The sequence below is a fragment of the Frieseomelitta varia genome, unplaced genomic scaffold (assembly GCF_011392965.1).
Source record: "Frieseomelitta varia isolate USP_RPSP 00005682 unplaced genomic scaffold, Fvar_1.2 scaffold_211, whole genome shotgun sequence".
Taxonomy (NCBI): Eukaryota; Metazoa; Arthropoda; class Insecta; order Hymenoptera; family Apidae; genus Frieseomelitta; species Frieseomelitta varia.
In genome coordinates, this window is record NW_025109873.1 from 61,031 (window position 1) to 85,179 (window position 24,149).

At 29.2% G+C, this 24,149-nt stretch overlaps 1 protein-coding gene across 1 annotated transcript in view; it reads left to right on the plus strand.

Annotated features, from left to right (window-relative positions):
• Positions 1–9,114: 9,114 nt before the first annotated feature.
• Positions 9,115–24,149, plus strand: part of LOC122527113 (cadherin-87A-like) — a gene marked incomplete at both ends in the record, with an annotated part of 38,801 nt that continues 23,766 nt past the window's right edge. The window contains one exon of the mRNA XM_043650996.1: positions 9,115–9,332. Within this exon, the coding sequence (XP_043506931.1) occupies positions 9,115–9,332 (218 nt within the window). The remainder of the gene's footprint in view (positions 9,333–24,149) is intronic.

A 24,149-nucleotide genomic window follows, 5' to 3' on the forward strand; every position in this document is an offset into this window, starting at 1 on the left:
ATTCTCAGGAAGAACTCCGGGAAATGTGGTTGTTTAAATCTTGGTGAAACAGGTAGTACGATGGACCAAAAACACATCGACATATCCAGTTTTTTTTGCAATATCTTTGATATATTCGCGAAATCTGCTTCCATGAACAGTTCATTATGTACAAAAATAATGTGCGCAATAAGAGTTTCCGATAATAAGTCGTGCAACAACCATAAAATTCGAATCTCAGAAGTGGACGAACTCGGTCCACTTGCGAATGTCTGACCACGTATTGACTCATTTTACTATCGACTGCCCGACCACGTACGAACTCACTCCACTTTTGAGTGTCTGAGCACGTACGAACTCACTCCACTTTTGAGTGTCTGAGCACGTGCGGAGTCATTTTACATGGACTCATTTTACTTAGAGTTACGTTTGCTCACGTACGGTTTTATTCTACTTAAAGCTGTCTGATCACACGTGGTCCTGTTCTACCTAAGAATGTTTGACCACGTACGGATTCATTCTTCTTACGAGCGTCTGATCACATACGAACTCACTCCATTTGCGAGTGTCTGAGCACGTGCGGAGTCATTTTACATGGACTCATTTTACTTAGAGTTACGTTTGCTCACGTACGGTTTTGTTCTACTTAAAGCTGTCTGATCACACGTGGTCCTGTTCTACCTAAGAATGTTTGACCACGTACGGATTCATTCTTCTTGCGAGCGTCTGATCACATACGAACTCACTCCACTTGCGAGTGTCTGAGCACGTGCGGAATCATTTTACATGGACTCATTTTACTTAGAGTTACGTTTGCTCACGTACGGTTTTGTTCTACTTAAAGCTGTCTGATCACACGTGGTCCTGTTCTACCTAAGAATGTTTGACCACGTACGGATTCATTCTTCTTACGAGCGTCTGATCACATACGAACTCACTCCATTTGCGAGTGTCTGAGCACGTGCGGAGTCATTTTACATGGACTCATTTTACTTAGAGTTACGTTTGCTCACGTACGGTTTTATTCTACTTAAAGCTGTCTGATCACACGTTGTCCTGTTCTACCTAAGAATGTTTAACCACGTACGGCTTCATTTTTCTTGCGAGCGTCTGACCACGTACGAACTAATTCTACTCGAGGATGTCAGTACGGGTTTGTTCCACTTGCGACTACCTGATCATCTGCGGACTCGTTCTACTGGGTATGTCTGGATTAGTTCTTCTTGGGAAGTAAAACAGGAGGACGATTCCTGCTGAATTGTTCGAAAGAAACGATCTCCCTTCGATTATTTATCAATTTATTTCGTCTTCTCAAGAACACGGTTCGGAATAACTTCAGCCCCATCATTCGGGGAACATCTCGCGATATTGAACGCATCGATCATCGATCAAACGTTCGCAGATAAAATAAGCGGGATTGATAAGCTCCGGTGTTTCTCCAACGAAATTGATTATCGACAGGTTTAAGGATATCGGTAAGCGGAGAGAAAAATCGATGTCCTGGCTGAGACACGCATCAATCATAATCTGTTTCTGCTGTGCACGCTGTTAATCGTTCGAATCGACACGCAGCGTCTGCACGCGGATGTACTTAGAACAGACATCTCGAGGAGACATGGCGGTTTAATTAACGCAAATAACTTTCCACCGATCCTCTTCGGTATATACCGTGTACGTGCTATTGCGGATGCACGATCGATACACAATTTGGCACGTTTAGTATCTCGGGTGCGTGTTTCTACGATTGCTCCAGCCTGAATTAATTGACACTCGATTTCGTTTAGACGTAATTGTATAAATCTGTTTGTTCAATTTCAATTGTCATTATTTATGTTGATGAGTTTATTTTAATTAATTACTTTCATTTCACATCGGTGATTAGATTAATATCTAAATATTCTGATAGAATATAAAGTATAGTACTGTACTCTATACTATGTACTATACTATTCTATATTATATTATACTTCTATATACTTTACTAAACTATACTTTTGTATACTCTCTCATACTATACTTCTATATACTATACTGTTGTAGAATATAATATAGTGTATAAAATATCTTGATATTCTGATAGAATATAGAAGTATAATACTGTACTATATACTATACAGAAGTATAGTACTGTATACTCTATACTATGTACTATAGTACTCTATACCATATACCATTAGTACTATATATACTATATAGGAGCATAGTACTCTATACTATGTACTACTATATAGTATAGTACTCTATACTCTATATAGTATACTCTATATAGTATAGTACTCTATACTCTATATACTATATAGTATAGTACTCTATACTCTATACTCTATACTATGTACTACTATATAATATAGTACTCTATACCATATACCATTAGTACCATATGCTACATATTATATAGAAGTATATACTATGCCGTACTATACTTCTGTACACTATACTTTCTCATACTATACTTCTATATACTATACTGTTGTAGAATATATATCTTGATAAAAGAGATTCTGGTAGTTCTGATGTTAAACAATGAATCTAAACAATATTCAATTTATTTTTCACGCTGAGCGTATGAGCATATTATACATGTTGTTAATAAGTTTATTATAATGTCGTTTTTTGATACTGTACAAAATTTTATTTCATTCGAATTGGTTTCTTTTTAAGTTGTTGTCACTGTATGGCAATGTTTATTAAATTTGAAGAAAAAGAAACGACATTATTTATGGCTATTATATCAATAATAATATTATTGACTGTTTTGTACTTTAACCTAATGTGGTATTCCAGTGCTATTCGGAAGTATTGATCGGGCATCGTCCGTTTTATAACCGAAGCAATTTCTCGGCCAAGAAAATAACCAATAACAAAATTAAAGATTCGCGCAATCAATAACAACCGAAGCCGATGGTCTTTGACGGCTGAAAATAGCTGCATGAGCTCCGCTAAATTCCACGTCAAAAGAGTTAGTCTCGTTTCAACGTCGGGCTTAATAGTTTCCATTCTGTTCTTTGAAATCGAAGTCCTGTCCTGATAGTCGAATCCAACCCGGCCCGGTTTGTAACACTAGTCCAATATCCAGCGAACGTGCCCATTAAAACTTTCGAGGTAAATTTAAACTAACCCGTACGAAACAGGATATCGCCATTTTTATTTTCTTTTTTTTTTTTCTTTCTTTTTGTTCTTTCTTTTTTGAGTCGCTCGTCGTTTTTTTCATTCTTTGAAGTATTCATTCCCGTTACATCTTTCGCGGCCGTGACTCACGTCAGATCCAACGAGCTTTCGTAAATTAAAACTGTTGAACACCGACCGAGTGAAAATATACCAGGGATCGAAAAAGTTACGGAACTTTTAAATAGGTTCCGCTCTGTTCTGGGACGTGGATCGTCGAACTTTTTCGAGAAATGCTCTTTCGTTCGCAGGTCCCAACGAGGAGGGATAAATAATTGTTCTCAAAAATAAAAGTTTCCGATGGGATAGAAGTCGCGAGATTTTCTGCCAGAGGAACGGATAATTTTTTCGTTAATGTTAAAAAATTTTTGTACTTAACTTTTTTTTCTGTGTTGAAAATTGTTTAACTTTTGCTCAATATTTGTAGCAACACGCTGGCGAATGAGTAGCACTCGAGTGCAAAAATAGATTTTCTAGACTAACTACTAAATATTCTAAAAATTTCTAAATGTTGTAAACTAACTCGTTTCCATGGAACTTTTATTGTATGAATTTTAAAATATTTGTCCCTTTTCTATAAAAATTCCACAAACAGATATTCTTTCATACGAAATGTACAAATTCAAACAGAATTTTTTTTACAAACGAAAGAAAACCTGTCAACTTCGATCCCTGAAAAATACCTGTTAAGTATTGAAAATTTTCGACTTTCAAGGAATGTACAAAAATTTTATTCTTTGAGAAGTTCTCTCAGGAGAAACAAAAATTCACCGGTGAACGACCTAAAAACTTTCATTAAACATTGAAATTTGAATAAATATATAAATAATATATAAACATATAAATAATAAATAACACATAAATAAAAATATGAATAAACATATAAATAATAAATAACACATAAATAAAAAATTCTGAAGACATATAACATATAAATAATAAATAATAAATAAATAACAAAGACTAAAAACCCCAAGTAATAAGAGAAGCTTTAAATAATAAATTCCAAAAGAAAAGAGAAAAATTTTCTTCAGTAGGAAATTAATTTTTTCAGTTTTATCATAATAAAAAGTAATTACAGAGGAAGTGATCATACGACACGTGACACGTAGAAGGAAGCCTGCGAGAGAATCTCGCAGGAGGTTATTAAAAAATATCTTTTTACCCTATTTCCCTATTTTGCTGCAAAAAGTTTTATGTTATTACAAACTAATTCTGTTTTCATCTCATAAAGTCACTCAGATTCGTCACATAACCGTGTTATATTTAATAATTCGTAATCTACAAGCGGATGCCAGTGACATCGTTAATTTTTAATCAAGCTATTAACGATCCATTAAGTGTGTGTAACTGACACGTTCAACGCGAAGATCGTGCTAATCTAATTTTCTACGAGCACATCTTTTGAATAAATAAATTTTAGAAAACGCTCCGTCCATTTAAAGTAATGTTACGAAAGTGCATGTATAAAATGATGTTTTACCGATGATTAAAATTTGTCCGCGGATATCGCGTGTTCGACTTCGTTTGATGCCTATTCAATTATTACAGATCACGCTCAATTTCGCGTAATTGACGTGCGTTGAATATGAAACCTTTGGAACATCGAAAATCGAATTTCCAAAGATTGAAAACTGGTGATAACATTCGTAAATTGAGGCAGCCAGTATATTTTACGCTTGATGTTACGTCGCTTGATAGTTACGTTTAATTATTAATTCGTGGAACAATAAATGAATTTGCTCTGAAAGAATATATATTTCTATCATTGATAATTGATATTCACTTAGGATAAATATACATTTATACATTTATTTTGATTATATATTTATTTTAAGTTTATTTAGTAATACATATTTATTATATTATATATTTATATATTTATTTAATAATATATTTATTACATATATATTATATATCTATATATTTATTTAATAATATATTTATTATATATATTATATATTTGTATATTTATTTATAATAAATTTATGTAAAATATATGTTTCTAACATTAATAATCAGTAAAATATATTTTCTTTCAAAAAAAAAGAATTTTCTCTGTAAATTAACTAAACAATAAACGAATTGGTTCTCAATTAAAATAAATATACGTTTACATATTTATTTATGATAAATATATATGTAAAAAATATATATTTCGACACACATTAGTAACATTATAATCGGACACATTAATTGTATATTATTAATTATTATGTTAATTATTACATATTTTAGAAAAATACATATTATATTAATTATTACATATTTAGAAAAATATATATTATATTACATATTTAGAAAAATGTATATTATATTAATTACTACATATTTAGAAAAATGTATATTATATTAAATTATTACATATTTAGAAAAATATATATATTATATCAATTATTACATATTTAGAAAAATCGACTCTCGGAAGCGATAAAAAGTGTACAGAGGATCGCGTGAAGAATTATTTGAGGAATAAAATTTATTTATCTCATATATGTTATATATACAGACCATACACACACCAAACTAATACACTGCAGTTTTACAAGGAAGACTCATGAAATATGCAAAGATTAAAAAGCAAAGATATCCTCCTCTATTCTCTTAACGCTGTTTCTCGTTTCATTGTTTCTTTGCCTGAGCAAGGAGGAAAGATACGTGGCTGTCCTCGACGAGGTAGACGATCTTCTAGCCCCGTAATTTCCAGCCGTTTGAAATTTCAGCTGTTACACAGTTAAGCAGTCCGTCTATTGTAATGAACTGGCAATAATACAATAACGCGAGCTAGCGTAGGAGAGTTCAGCTCAACAATAAATTCACCCAAACTTACTGGAGCGCGAGGTCCTTACAACGGCAACTGTTACGAACAGCCAAAGTGAGAGTACTCTGCTCTGTTCCGGCGTTGTTCTACAACTGTTGTTGCGGGTGGAAGGTTACGCTGACTTAATGAAAGATTTCTTGTTAACATCCGTTGTTTTAACTAGAATGTACTATGTACAGTTGCACCGTATTACCGTGCGTCTACGAACGAACATCGATTTCGTGAAACTAAACATCGTTCTATCCTAAACAAAAGTCAATGCTTCTCGTTACCAAACTTTTAAATGCGCGTTTTAAATTCCTAGCGCTTGGATCTAGGGATTACATTGTAAATATTGAATTTTGTTAAGTTTCTTGATGATATTAATTTTGGCTTCTAGTGTCGAGTAACGATGGTTATATGTTATACATCGTGGAATAATTATTTATTTATCTTTTAAAATATATAGTATTTGTATTTTTAATTATAAATTAAATAATTTGTAAATATATGGTATTTGTATTTTAAATTATAATAATTATAATTTTAAATATATAGTATTTGTATTTAAAATTGTAATAATTATAATTTTAAATATATAGTGTTTCTATTTTAAATTATAAGTAATTTTAAAATATATAGTATTTGCATTTTAAATTATAATAATTATAATTTTAAATATATAGTGTTTGTATTTTAAATTATAATAATTATAATTTTAAATATATGGTATTTGCATTTTAAATTATAATAGTTATAATTTTAAATATATAGTGTTTCTATTTTAAATTATAAATAATTTTAAAATATATAGTATTTGCATCTTAAATTATAATAATTATAATTTTAAATATATAGTGTTTGTATTTTAAATTATAAATTAAGTAATTTTAAATATATAGTATTTGTATTTTAAATTATAAATAATTTTAAAATATATAGTATTTTAAATTGCAATAATTATAATTTTAAATATATATTTGCATTTTAAATTATAATAATTATAATTTTAAATGTATAGTATTTGTATTTTAAATTATAATAATTATAATTTTAGATGTATAGTATTTGTATTTTATATTTTAAAATATATAGCTTCTCTATTTCTTAGCAAGTTCTAACATTTCTACTCAATTTCGTAGTTTTCACCTAAAATTTCTCGCTTTTATAATTTTTCTCTGAACTACGTCAATTTGGCTTGGCAAATTTCGCTCTTTTCATCGGTATTAAAGGGCAATATTTTTTAATCCAGGAATCCCTGCGCCTTTAATTTAAAAAATATTGTTCCCCAGCGCTGTAATATTTTGCTACAAAATGTTCGTAACATTGAACGAAAATATTCTTCTGCGTTCATCGAAGGAAATTATATCGACTTAAGTTGACAACATTTTCTGAACTTCGAAAACTTTCGTTCTTGCAAATTTCTCATCACAGTTTTTGTCACCAATGTGCTCGTTGAAAATCTACATAAAATTTCTTTTTGCGATAAATAAATTCGCGAAAGTGAAAATACCTTCCTCGAGATATTGAATGCTAATTACTAGTATGTAAAAGTGAAATTCACAAGTTCACGACAAGCAGGGATGATCAATTTTCGCTTCGGAGAAACTCTTATAATCTCGATACGATGTAATTAAAATAATATTTGAAATTCCTTGATACTCCGCGATACCGTGCACTTAATCAACGATCATCGAGGTTAATTATTTACTGTACTCTTCCCCGAACGTGTTCTCCCTTCAAGCTCGGCGCAAATTATTCAATGATTACTCGTACGAAAGTTTTCCAACGCTTGGACGATTGGATTAATATTAATAGCGGGAAGAAAAGAATCCCGGCTTTGAAGATCAACAACTATTAATTATATTATAAGGAGAAGAATTGTTTTTGTTGTTATAATCATTTCCTGAGAAATTTGTTTCTGTCATATTTCTAATATTTGCGTCGTCCTTTTAGTGAATTTAACGGATCTCTATTGTAGTTTCTGTTATAATACTTGTGTCATACTTTTGGTAACTTTAGAAAATTTATATATTGTAATTTTTATTATAATTGTGATACCTGTGCCACTCTTTTGATAAATTTAGTAAATTTATAGTGTAATTTCTATTGTAATTACACTATACTTGTGCCAACATTTTAATAAATTTAGTAAATTTATGTTGTAATTTTAGTATTGTTTTATAATTGTAATTATTTTGTAATTAATCATGACTATTCCAATTATACGATATTCGTGCCACTTTTTTAGTAAATTTATACTGTAATTTTTATTATTAATATTATAAGTACAATCATTGGCACTGTTTCAATAAATTTAGTAAATTTATGTTGTAATTTCTATTAATCATAATTATTATTTTATAATTAATCATAATTATTCCAATTATACGATACTTTAGTAAATTTATACTGTAATTTTTATTATTAATATTATTAATATAAGTACAATACCTGTGGCACTCTTTCAATAAATTTAGTAAATTTATATTATAATTTCTATTAATTATAATTATTATTTTATGATATAATTATGATCATAATTATTTTTTAATTAACCATAATTATTCCAATTATACGATGCTTGTGCCACTTTTTTTTTAGTAAATTTATATTGCAACTTTTATTATAAGTACAATACCTGTGACACTCTTTCAATAAATTTAGTAAATTTATATTATAATTTCTATTATAATTATAATTATTATTTTATGATTGTAATTATTTTTTAATCACAATTTAATATAATTTTTAATAAATAATCATTCCAGTTATACAATACTCGTGCCTTTAGTAAATTTAATAAATTTATTTACTTCTCTTTCACGCAATTTATTCGATAATTAAAATAAATGAATCCTGTTCTTAATAGAAAAAAAAAGTTAAGATAGCATTCGTTCAATGAAATTGCAAATCTTTCACTCACAAAAGAAGATCATTATCGTCTCGCCTGATATCGAATAATTTATTAATACGAAATCCTCTCTTATCTATTTCTCAGAAACAACTATTCAAGGTGAAAGTTCAAGGTAATGTTCTTAGTAATTGTTCGTTATTGGTAGATCCAATGTAAAAAAAAAAGAAAAAGCGCTACCACAAACCGAAACTTTTTTAAACTTTAGAGGGTCGTAGAACGACTGAAAACACGAATGGCTTCTCTGTTGTTTCAGGCGCGAACAATGTAAACGAACCGCCTATCCTGGAACCAGGTGGATACCCTGCGGGCCTGCCGCTCTCCGAATCAACCAAAGTCGGTACGGAAGTGTTCGTCCTCAAGGGCCACGATCCCGAAGGATCACCGGTGAAATATGGCATACAACTCACGGACCATTTCGTCGTAAATCCACGCACCGGCGTTATCACGTTGGCGAAACCTCTGAATCGCGAGGTGAGTCGCGAGTTCATCTCTCTTCTTTCGTATCGTTGTTGCTTCGACACACCGCTGTTCTTCAGAAGAACAAGCCGTGGACAACGCTGTGTTGGAAAATTGCGATGCAAACGCGCGTGTAGACGAATTATCTTTATAACGGAGAGCATTGTATTAATCATGCTATTGGTCAGTGATTTTAGTTTAGTTTGTGATTTAGATTTTTGTTTTTGATTTATTTAGGCTTCCCTAGGTTATTGAGCGTAGAAAATTGTTTCTAATAACTCATAATTATTGAAAAGAATGGAATTGCTAGCGAAAGTTTACTCTTGAAACAAAATGTTGCTATTAAAAGCTGCTAGTTGTCGATTTCCTTCAATCTTGACGTATCTTGACGAGCGAAATAATTTCTAAAATTATTAATCGTGCTATTAGTCAGTGATATTAGTTTACCCAGGGAGATTTAGGCTTCCCTAGGTATTGAGCCTAGAAAATTATTTCTATTAATTTATAATTATTAAAAATTACTAGTTCCCAATTTCCTTCAATCTTGACGTATCTTGACGAGCGAATTAATCTCTAAAATTATTGATCATGCTACTGGCCAGTGATATTAATTTGCTCAGGCAGGTTTAAGCTTCCCAGACAGTCTAGATATTATTATTTAAGTATTGAGCCTAGAAAATTATTAAGTAGGTATTGAGCCTAGAAAATTATTATTTCTAATCTTTATTATATTATATTATTTAATTATTATCATCATTATTATATATTTTTATATATTATTATTATTATATTACTAATCATCATTAGTATATATTTTTATATATTATTTTCACTATATTATTATCATCATTATGATATATTTTTATATATTTTTACTATATTATTATCATCATTAGTATATATTTTTATATATTATTTTTACTATATTATTATCATCATTATTATATATTTTTATATATTATTATTACTATATTATTATCATCATTATGATATATTTTTATATATTTTTACTATATTATTATCATCATTAGTACATATTTTTATATATTATTTTTACTATATTATTATCATCATTATTATATATTTTTATATATTATTATTACTATATTATTATCATCATTATTATATATTTTTATACATTATTTTTACTATATTGTTATCATCATCATTATATATTTTTATATATTATTTTTACTATATTATTATCATCATCATTATATATTTTTATATATTATTATTACATTATTATTATTTTTTAATCTCTCAGCATGCAAAGGGGTGGTCCTGTCTTTCTTTATTTCAAACCGAAGAATTGTTCCCGAGAGTCGTTCGAGAAACTTAATAATTCAGCGCGTGAATCGGTACTGGGAGCCTATTGGAGGATTCCCCGATAATATCGGTTATCATTCGCGCATCGTATTTACATGCAATAAAGAGACGGATCGGTCGGCAGCGATTATTATTGAAAAGCTATTTCGGGAAGTCTGGCCGATAATCGATACACGGTGTATTACGAAACGTGCAGATAAATGACGCCAATGTAAAAGACAACGTAACAACGTTAATAATTCACGGTGCTCGCGTATAATCCTAGATAGTCGTGTCTGCAAATCGTATAAATATCGTGTGCGACCAATGCGGCGTCGATCGATACTGATTCACACACTGGTAACTCATTGTGGGCTCGTCTCTTCGCGGTTCTCGATGGAAATGAATCGGAACGTCTTGTCAGTCGAGGATCTCACACTTTCTCTTATTTCTGACTTTGTGGGAAAAATCGTCGCGTGAAATGCGAAAGATTGACTGTGTTGCGTATAAATTTTCTTCTCAAGTGAACCACAGATTTTTATGCGCGGACCATAACGAGTGACCGAACCGTATACAATAATTCGTCGCTCTCTTTTTTTTTTTTTTTTAACTCGTCGGTATGACATCACCGGATGGAAATTATTGAGAAGTAATAAGCTTATCATTTGTCTCGCCTGGGTTACATTTAAATATGCTTAGAAACTGAGAAAACGTTGCAATTTGGGACAAAAAATTCTCGCATTCCAACGCAAGATGTTAATAAGAGATTTGCAGATGCATAATAATTATTATTAACTGAGAATAATTACTATTAACTAGGAATTGTACACATTGTTTTAAAAATGTGAAACTGGTGAATTTGAATGAATTATCTTCGCTAGATTTAGTTCTAGTAATTGGTAACTATCTAAAGTAAGATTGAGTAAGTGATTATGATGACTCGTAAAGAATTACATTTATTTACAAAACTTCACGACAGTTCGATCGTTTGATCTCGACTCGAAATACTTTTTATAATATTTAATAATTTTGTTACGTTTTTTTTTAAATTATGAAAATATGGAATTGACGAAAATATAAAATATATAATAAAATATAATAAATAGAATATAAAATATAAAATATATAATAAAGTATAATAAATAAAATATAAAATATATAAAATAAAAAAAATATATATAATAAATAAATATATAAAATATATAATAAAAAATTAAATAAAATAAAATATAAAATATATAAAATAAAATAAAATATAAAAAATGAAATAAAATAAAATATAAAATATATAAAATAAAATAAAATATAAAAAATAAAATAAAATAAAATATAAAATGTATAAAATAAAATAAAATATAAAGTATATAAAATAAAATAAAATATAAAATATATAAAATAAAATAAAATATAAAATATATAAAACAAAATAAAATATAAAATATATAAAATTGAAAATATATAAAATATATAAAATTAAAAAATAAAATATAAAATATATAAAATTGACGAATTTGAATAATCTCGTGCAACACATCGTATGATTTAGTTAATTAATACTATATAATTAAGATCGAATAGATAATTACGATTCTCGGAGGATTTCTGTTTAATTTACATTTATTTGCAAAAAGAAGTTCGCAATAACACTCGGCTGTTTGATTTTAATTCGGGATTTTAATCTTCATAAAAGCTCGTCCATGTTAAATGTGGTCGTATATTACAAACACTGTAGAAGGTTTCTTATTAACAGCAACTCCACTTTCAACCTTCTTTAAGATAAAAGAAATACGATCCGGTAGCTACTAATAAATGTGATCCCTTTTGTCTTCTTCCTGTTTCCAGATTCTCTCGCGAAAGAACCGGGCTTTATGCTTAACGAGCTTCACGTGCAGAAAAATTTCAGGCCTTTGTTATTCAAAATTACCCGAACATTTCTCAAGACAGTATTTGAGTATTCTCGATTCTATCAAGTTTCTGTCAACATTAATCGTTTTATAACGCGTCGTTTTGTATGAAAATATAAACATTGTTATAAGCATACGTTGTTGTATGTACATATCTCCTTCCGTATGATATTTTTAAATTCACGATTAATATTTAAATTTTCAAAACTTGAATATCCTTGATTGAACTTTGTAAATCCTCGAAACTTGAACTGTCGATATTATTTTGCGAGAGGAATTGAGTTGCTTCAAGAACTGGAATCAGCAAATTTGTATAAATTTTTGTTGGTCACAGTTAAACAAGATACAAAAAAACAAAAACGTAGAAAAATATCTGACACACATCTCTACTAACATCCAAAGTATGTTCTGGATTTAATCCATAATACTAGAAATCTTTTTTTATAGTGTCGACGATAGTGTTATAATTTTGTTGATAATTACTTCAGGTCGTTTCAGAATTATGATAGTATGCAAAAATATAAAATATAAAATATCCAAAGAGGAGTATTAATCATGACACTACTACGTAGAGAGAGCAATTTTCTACGCAGGTACCATTTCTTCAATTATATTCATAAAAATTTCATAAAAACGCATAAAAGTCCGTAGTCTAACTAAGATGCACTTTATTCTGGACATTTTTGCATATTGCATGGATTCAGCACATTTCTGCACAACTCTCACTTTACAGACGTGTAAAATCTGCATCCCATGATAAATTATTATTCAATATAATATATTATATTATATTATTTTATTTTATTTTATTTTATTTTATTTTATTTTATTTTATTTTATTTTATTTTATTTTATTTTATTTTATTTTATTTNTATATTATATATACGTTATTATTCAATACAGTATAATCATTTACGAAAAATTTTAATCGCGTAAGAGACTAAAGTACGTTCACTAATACGCAGCGAACACTCGGGTGACTTGTCACCGAATAAAAACAAAGTGAAATAAATAATTTTTATTTGGTGCTATGAAAATAAAACAAAAAGTGAAATAAAAATAAAAGAAATAAAAACAATTTATCTTCCTACGAAGACGAAAGAAAGCGATAATTTTTTCAGAAATCATACATATAAATAATCCCTGCAAAATTATAATTATAATTACAATTATATAATTATCGAGTGGCAAGATCGATTGTAATCAAATTGGAACATGCGTTCGAAGTAGATACAACTCTGTAGCGTGAAACGATGTCGGAACGTCCAAGGGTCGCCGATCGGATAAACGATCTAATGCTGATGGCTGTTACGCATATTCAAGAATTAGCGCGGGCACGCGCAGTGCGTGGCAAAACGTTCGTGTCTGGCCCTGTGTTCGGCTGGATTAAATCAGTGCCGATTAGTTACCGAACGGACAGACGATCTCGTTCTATGAAACGCGTGACTCCCCGCGGCCTTTAATTGCCATATTTGCGACTCCGCGAATGCCATTTACCCCTGAAAGGGACTGATAAACCTCTCCGCTTTGCGCACGGTGATCCGTTTTCGATCTAACAGGAAATTTACTTGCTTTTGAGAGTAAGCATGAAACATTCGCTTACTTTGAACGAGAGTTTCTGTTGTGTTGGAATTTTTATTTACAGTAGAAATTCGAACTAAATTTCAACCGATGATTCTGATGCTTGAATAAAAATTAACGAGAGTCATAACGGTCTTTTGTTTATTTATCAGCTGCATCTTTTTCCCTTAATTTTAATCAGCAATCTGAACGAAGATTTTGATTGTCAATGATTGTCGTCTACTTGAACTTGTAATACGTAAAACTAAAAATTGTGAAAACGTCAAATGTCATCTGAATTATAAACTGTTTGTTCCTCGGCAAGTTTTTATTTTATCAATACTTAATTCAACGAACCTTCGTTATTAATTAGGTACTAATTGATATTGATTGAAAATAAAAGCTTGTCGAATCTATTGACAGTGAATCTTGTAATTTCTCGTTCGTGTTCAAATTAGAAGTTCATGTTGAATTAAATGAATTCGTAGTTACTACTATTCGTTCATTTGAACGTGAGCTTCTAATACACGAACGAAAACCATGAGAATCAGTAGACTATTATTACATAGTCTAATTATAAATTACTTTTCTCCTAACAAATTTTTTTTTTTCAATTTTCAATGAATTTTAATCAGTACTTGATTAAATGAAGTGTTGGTTATTAAATTCGTTTATTTAAATACGAGCTTCTAACACATTTGTAACCCGTAATTATAAACTATTTTAAAAACCAATTATAACCTATAATTGTAAACTATTTTATATTTTTTTATATTATTTATTATATTAAACTATTTTATATTATATTTTTTTATATTATTTATTACATTAAACTATTTCATATTATATTTTTTTATATTATTTATTACATTAAACTATTTCATATTATATTTTTTTATATTATTTATTATATGAAACTATTTTATATTATATTTTTTTTTACATTATTTTATTTTATATTATATAAACTGTTTTATAAACTACCTCAACAACAAAATTTATGTTGTTACAAAAGAAAAAGACAAAAAGTTAATTCTCGTGGCTATTTAATTAGAAATCTGTATGAATAATTGTCATAAATAGACTGCGGATTTTTATACATTTTTGAGTTCGTACGAAAACGAGTAAAGAAAGGAAAATTGAAATTTTCTTTCATTTATTAATTTAATAATAAATACTTCCCGATATTTCATACAATTTTGCAATCATTGTACGCATGTCGAATTTCAAATCTGTAGTTTGGTTATAAATAATTCATCCACTATTCTTAGATAACATGGTGCGAATGACTATGGAAAATAAAATTCTCGAAACGAGAACGTACACGTATATACGTATACCTAACATTTAACTTACACGAAGTGACAATTTATGTTATGAATAAGCATCAGTTGAAATTCGTTCGTTCGTTTCACGCGAGTCGTATAATTAATTGATCAACTATCGCGAACGTTCAACAATCAATCGCTCGACATTCACAGAAGTTGATAATGAAGATTTATCGCGAAACGCATTCCCTTTATTGCGTTAGATAGTAACTGAATTAGCGCATAATGTTCATTCTATTACACGGTGCCACTGACGGCACGGATGAATTTACAACTTTGTTCGCAATGAGCAGTGGTTTCGCAACAACGAAAAACGAAAACCAGAACCTGCCACAGCGATCTGGAGAATTCGCTTCGAAAATTTACGAGAGATCGAATTTTAGAAATGTTTGCGAAACAGACGGAGAGACAAAAGAATTCTTTTTATTTATTTATTTATTTATTTTTTTTTTCGTCACTTATGTATAAGTTATTAGCGACTTGGAACTATATCTTACAATTTATTATAAAGATCGGACCGTCTTAGAAAGTATTATTACTTATTATAATTAATTTTACTAATTTTACTATTATAGTTAATTTTAGTAAAAGTTTATTAATTTTAGCTAAAAGAAAATTAAATTTAGCTAAAAGAATTCTTATTTATTTGAAACGCGGAGAAAAGTATTATTCATTTTAAATATTATATTAATATTAATATTAAATGTGTATTAAATATTGTGTTCATATTAATATATTATATTAATATTAAATATATATTAAATATTGTATTTATGTTAATATACTACAGTTATATTGAATATATATTAAATATTGTATTTATATTAATATACTATATTAATATTAAATATATATTAAATATTGTATTTATGTTAATATACTACAGTTATATTGAATATATATTAAATATTGTATTTATATTAATATACTATATTAATATTAAATATATATTAAATATTGTATTTATGTTAATATACTATATTAATATTAAATGTATATTAAATATTGTATTTACGTTAATATACTATATTAATATTAAATATTAAATAACACTGAAAATACAAAGATATTTAACGTGTGAAAAAGATAACAATCGAAAGTATCTGAACAACCGTATAAGAACCGCATGGAATGGTAATTAAAGATCGTTGTTTCGATCATTGTTTAATCTTCGTAGTCTCGGTGTTTTTTTTTTTTTTTTTTTTGCCGAAATGAAACGGGCTTTTCCAGCGTTTCCCAGAATATTCTCCGGAGTCTGAAAGCCACAGGATCGTAATTCACGACACGTGGCTCTCGGATGATCGCGAAATAAAAACCACACCACGCGTGGAAAGTTCGTGTAAAAATTACATTCCTCGCGCGAAGAATCGATTCCTCTTCAACCCGAGGAGAAATTCAGAATCAAAAATTTATAATCAAAAAATTGCTCGAGTAATTATTGCGGAGACGATTCACAAAGAGCGAATGCACGAGTGAGAGAGAAAGAGAGAATGAAAAAGGAGGTGGGGGGGATGATGGTTGCTGGCTTCTAGCCTGATGAAGGGCAAAACGACGAGCGAATCCCGGTGGAAGGGAAAAAAAGGGATAGAAGCGTGGGATTCGCCCGACAGGGAAATAAATCACGAATTCTCGGTGCAACGGAGTGACGCGATCGGTTGCAAAGTCCATCTGGTGAGTGGTATCCAAAAAGAGGATGTACACCCTCGCCCAAAAGTTCCTCGGTGATGGAGGGAGGGGGGAGGGTCAATTGCTGCACCATCTGTTTCAAAATTGGGAAAATTAAGTGACACTTTGTTGCTAGATTATTTTACATACGTAATTGTAATATAATAATGATAGTTTTACATACGTAATTGTAATATAATAATGATAGTTTTACATAATTATATAATAATAATTATACGTAACAATGCAATGATGATTACTAAATAATAATAACGATGAATGTAATGTAATATAATAGTAGTAATTATACATGATAATGTGATAATAATTATAATATATATAATAATGATAATTTTATACATTTTTATACATAACGATGTAATAATGATTACTAAATATAATAGTGATGTATAATTATGAGTGATGAATTCGATGGTAATAATTGTACATAATAATGTAATAATAATTATAACAGTTATATAATATGGTATGTAATGATGATAATTTTACACAATGATATAATGATAATTATACATAATAATGCGATAATGATTACTAAATAATAATAACGATGTGTAATGATTAATGAATGTAATATATAATAGTAGTAATTATACATGATAATGTAATAATAATTATAATATGTATAATAATGATAATTTTATACATTTTTATACATAACAATGTTGATTATACATAACAGTAATGATTACTAGATATAATAACGATGTATAATTATTGATGAATATAATAGTAATAATTGTACATAATAATTATAACGTAACAATTATATAATATAATATATAATAATGATAATTTTACACAGTGGCACAATAATAATCATACACAACAATTATAATTTGATTAATAATATTTGACTAACATGAATATAAATATAAATTAATATTCGACTAACAATATATCTAAGAAAGCTAGAGACGTTAAACAGCTCGTTAAAAAATCCCCTAGTGACTACGTTAGAAATGACATGGAACGTGAAATACGTAAAATGCACGTTTTGCAATTGGAAAATTTGAAATGTCAAATGCGAAGTTAAAAACTGCCTCGAAACTTTCGAGCGCGAGTGTACATACATGCACGCCGGTGATCGCGTGTAGTGTAGTATAATTAATTATCGTTCGAGGGAATTCGGTGGCGTGTGTAGGAAGCGAAGAGAGAGAGAAAGTGAGAGAGAGAGAGAGAGACAGAAAGGAAACGGGTGGAAAAAGGATTCGCCCGGGTCCTTATTGGCCCGGAACGATTCGACGCATTTCGGCCATAAATTTCATCGCGTTTATGCAGACCGGGATCCGGGCACCGGATCCGTATAAATGAAAAAGAGCGAACACGGAAAGAATATGGATCGTGGACTTGGCGATTTCGAGCACGTACCGATCGTAGCTCTCTCCCGAGCTTTCCAACTAATTCCAGGGCCCCGGTAGCCAGTTTTCAGAGGACACGGCGAACGCCCAACGAGAAGAAGAAAGAGCCTGGTCCTGGCAGCACCGCGCCGCTCACAGAGATCACGGTTCAGAGGATCCACGAGCCTCCGCCCAAAGTCGGCCACCGTTATTCGCTTCATATAATCGGGGAAAATTAGTTGCGCTGCGCGTACACACGGTGTCCATAAGGTCTCTGTACAATTTCAAACATTCATTCACAAAGGCAAATGAGAAGACAGACTAGTGGAAATTATTACAAAATGGAGACGTATATATTTAAGCTTTTTCCTCTTTTTTTTTTTTTTTTGTTTTTGCCTCATTTGAGACATGTTCTAACAGCGACTTTATGGTTCTGGACATGTGGATGTCTGTGTTATGTGTGTGTTTATATTTTGAATGATGTTAGTAGATAGTTTTATTATTTGATTATATAGATTCAGACTGATGCTACAACTATGATGGCTCAAATGTTAGTGAAACCTAATGTGAAGAATTATAGTATTAATATATTAATAGTACAATGTGATGAATCAAATATTAATACTACAACTATGATGAGTCAAATGTTAGTGAAACCTAATATGAAGAATTATAGTATTAATTTATTAATAGTACAATATGATGAATCAAATATTAATACTATAACTATGATCAAATCAAATGTTAATGAAACCTAATATGAAGAATTATAATATTAATATATTAATAGTACAATATGATGAATCAAATATTAATATATTAATAGTACAATATGATGAATCAAATAGTAATACTACAACTATGATGAATCAAATGTTAGTGAAACCTAATGTGAAAAATTATAGTATTAATATATTAATAGTACAATGTGATGAATCAAATATTAATACTACAACTATGATCAAATCAAATGTTAATGAAACCTAATATGAAGAATTATAATATTAATATATTAATAGTACAATATGATGAATCAAATATTAATATATTAATAGTACAATATGATGAATCAAATAGTAATACTACAACTATGATGAATCAAATGTTAGTGAAACCTAATGTGAAAAATTATAGTATTAATATATTAATAGTACAATGTGATGAATCAAATATTAATACTACAACTATGATCAAATCAAATGTTAATGAAACCTAATATGAAGAATTATAATATTAATATATTAATAGTACAATATGATGAATCAAATATTAATACTACAACTATGATAAAACAAATGTTAGTGAAAAATAATATGAAAAATTATAGTATTAATATATTAATAGTACAATATGATGAATCAAATATTATTATTACAAGTATAATAAAACAAATGTTAGTTAAACCTAATATGAAGAATTATAGTATTAATATACTAATAGTACAATATGATGAATCAAATATTAATACTACAACTATGATAAAACAAATGTTAGTGAAAAATAATATGAAAAATTATAGTATTAATATATTAATAATAAAAATTATATATATAATTACGTAAAATAGACATCCACGCGTTCAGAACCATAAATATATAATAAAGTCGCTGTTAGCGCACACGCGTCTGCAGTATTAAATTATTAACGTTGAGACTACCGACGAAAAAGTATAATATTTGTAGCAAAGAAATTAAACTGCAAGATACAAGACAAAATTAATAATGATAACAATAAAGAGTACAAGCTTCTGTTGATATATTTCATTAAAAATCACTCGAGCATCTAAAAATACACTGTGACAAATATGTAAATATGAAAGTTTCCATTGAAAATTATAAATTAAAAATTTTATAGTCAATTTGACCACGTTTTTGCCATTTTTTCAAGAGAACACACACGGAGTGTTCATTGGCGTAAAGAAGAACAAGCCATTGCTCTTGCTGCTCGAGTTTATCCACTGATGGGTTTACGTAAATAATAATAATAATAATAATTTGACGTAATTTGCTCAAGAAAATAGTTCGTAAAAATTCCAGTATAAATTCTATGCGATGTACCATATTTCACTATAAAATATAACAATAATATAAATGAAATATAATTTAAAAATTATAGAAGTATCAGCATCATTTTCTGAGAGAAGGAGTCATTTCCGACACGTGGTTTCTTCGAGACATTTTATCTTATCAATGAGAATACGACGCAATCATTAAAAAAATTTGACCTTCAAAGAACCGGTCAACGTCAATTTTGCGACACCTTGGCTTGCATTGTTCTCCATCTAGCATAATCGCGACATTTATTTCTTTTTTTGCACCCTGTACAGAAAATTTTTGGACTTCTTTTTTAATTATTTCAAAAGTACGTATCGCTCCATTCAGAGATTTTCAAGACTTTCCGAGATTCGGATGGATTATTCCCACTTTGCGACTGTTCCGCAACTTCGCGCACAACAGTTTCACCCAGAGTGATGTTCTAAGTGAATGCAACTTACTTTTCCACTTCTCGTGTTTGCTCGTATATTTACAGGCGGAGGCTGACGAATCGGCAAATGAATACGAATTCGAGCTTGTTCACCCTTCGGTTCCCCGCGCTCCTCGTTAAACGAACCGTGAACCGATGAAACGTTTAGAAACTACTATGAAAACCCGTGCGCGACTGCCGCTTTTTTTCCTGTTTTTTTTTTTTTTTTGTCCTCTCCCTTTTCGCCGCTGCGAGTTTTCTATGTAAATTTCGAAGGCAAAACTCGATTACAAGGTCGAAGTTGAACGATGAAAATGACGAAACTTGATTGGCCTCGTGTCTACGCGGGAATATCGATTCTGTTTCTCTCTGTCTCTCTTTTATTTTTTTTTTTTTTTTTTATTTTTTTTAGTCGCCTCCCATTCCGGACGAACGAGAACCGAAATGGTTCGGAACGACTTTGGAAATTGACCTTTTGTCACCGCCGATGGAATTCCAAAGAGATTTTCTCTTGTCACGTGCACCGGTTAACTCGGTTTAAACGGTTAATCCATTGCTGTTAGTCATACTGATACTCTTCCGTCTTCCTGTTTCCTTTGACAGAGAGAAGAATCGAGTTTATCGAGAAACGATGGTTTTTCGTTTTTTTTTTCTTTTTTTTTTTTTTTTTCCTTTTCTTTTTCAATTTTACGAACGGAAAGATACGGATGAAAATATAGACGAACGGGCATCAGAGATTGTTTTCCTTGTTTGGCGCACGTATTTATAAATTAGAAGTAATATAAAAAAATGTCTTGTTTATACTTACGTAGATACAATGTGAAAAATATCTTGAAAAATAAGTCAAATTTTTTACTATAGAAAAAAACTATAGAAAATTTTTTATACGAAAAAGTATAGGAAAACTCGCGAATACGCAACGTGCTTCTAACAAATAAAAACGCTAAAAATTGATTAATATATAGATATATATATATATATATAGATAAATTGATTAATATATAGATACATATTATCGTAATATTTTAAAATAGAAATATTTGTTCGAAGCAGCGGATTTGCATCGACCAATTTGATAAAAATAACGAGTGGACAACTCGTTCAAGAAGTAAGATGATCGAGTAACTAGGTAAAGAGGTCAACTGTATCCAGATAAGAGGGTGAACGTGGCTTAAAATTGTCAAGCTTCGCTGTTTTTGCACATTCTGACGTAAGTCAAGTAATATGTGGAGTGCAGTAGAATTTTACAGCGATGAAACATTCGTTTAATGAATACATTGTAATGTGCAATGTTGATGATCTTGTAGGAGAGAATTATATATACGATTTAAGATAAATTATTTTTCCAAATTTGTCGCTGTAATTATTAAATTTATAAAATTTACAAAATTTGTAAAATTTATAAAATTTACAAAATTTATAAAGTTTACAAAATTTATAAAATTTACAATATTTATAAAATTTACAAAATTTACAAAATTTACAAAATTTATAAAATTATCGTTGAAAATCATACATTCCGATTTAAGATAAATTTGCGGTTACCAAGTTTGCAGTTACATTATATAATAAAATCATTATCCTTAAAATCAAAATAAAATTGGAATCGTTATAGTACAAATATCAATGGAAGTATATACGCAATATAAATTGGTTATGGACGAAATTATGTTTATTTTTCTAGAAAGATAATAAAACTAACAAAGGTGCTTGTGATACGATGGAAGCTCGTAAGTCTATTCATTCCGAAGTTCTAGGGCGAAAGTAATGCCAGTCAACAATGTTTTCGGTTCCTTGGCCACATTTATGGCCAGGAAACTGAACGAGTTTATGGCACACTCTAAAATCATTGCTGTACAGGTTGTCTACGTGTTCATATATTTCCAGATGCCCTGTAATATATAAAGGCTAATGCATTATTGACGTTACGTTACTCTTTCATAACCCGGACGAAGTCTTATATATCGTGAAAGAACATAAAAATGAAGTAACCCGTTCTGGTGAACCGTAAAATGAAGATAAAATTGAAATAAAATGAGAGTGAAACGATAATGAAACTGAAATATATATACCTTTCATTTTACGTAAATAATTATATATAATATTTTAATTACACACTATTACATATAATAAATAAAATATTATATTGTTAAATATATTACAACAAAGTAATATTATATAATGATACAATTTAACAGCGTAACAGTTTAATAGAATAATAGTGTAATGATAAAAGTATAATAGTATAATATATAATAATTTATAATTCGAAAATATGACGGTTACGTAAATGTTTATTCGATTTCTTTTGATTTTCTGTTTAAAAGAACACCGACGAAAGGATTCTGTTTAATTAAGAAATCTCTGACAATAAATAAGAGCGTGTGATGTGTTCGATCATTGTATTACTCGCAGTAAGTAGAACAAGAGCTTATCGGTCAGACAGCGTGACTAATTTCAACGCTTCTCGTCGCGTTTTTCACACAATTTTTTCTGAGAATTGATGATACTTATCTCGTCGCAATGTCTCTAAACCTGTTCGAGAACCATGGCCCACGTGCTATGATCGTTAATTTCAGGGGCAGGATTATAGCAACGGTAATTGCTATCGAACAGATGACTACCAGGTCCCAATTACTTCGTGTTATAATCTACTAATACGTTTTCCTCGTTATTATCGGGGAATGTAAACTGCTAGATAATATCATTCTAATAAATATAATAATATAATAATATATGATAAATATAATATATATTATATAATAATAATATATAATAATATATATAATATAACATATATAACATATATAATGTAAAATGCTGGATAATATCATTCTAATAAATATAATAATATAATAATATATGATAAATATAATATATATTTTATAATAATAATATAACATATATAATAATGTATAATAAATATAATATGTATTATATAATAATATAAAATCATTCTAAATTTTATTATTAGCCGAAGTAAATTAATAGCGTTCAACGATCGAAATGTGTTTCCCTGTGAAAAAAAAAAAATAAATGAAATAACGCGTCGCTTAGAAAAGTCTACGAAATCGCCGACGAAGTTACGATTAATCGAACCGATATTATTTCTCTCGTCCGAGCATGGATTCTCACGTTCCCGTGGAATTTTATATCTTCGAGATAAAAATTCAATAGATACTCGCGATCTCGATAAAAATTCGTTTCGTCCGCTGAAAACGATCGCAACGGGATTGCTCGAC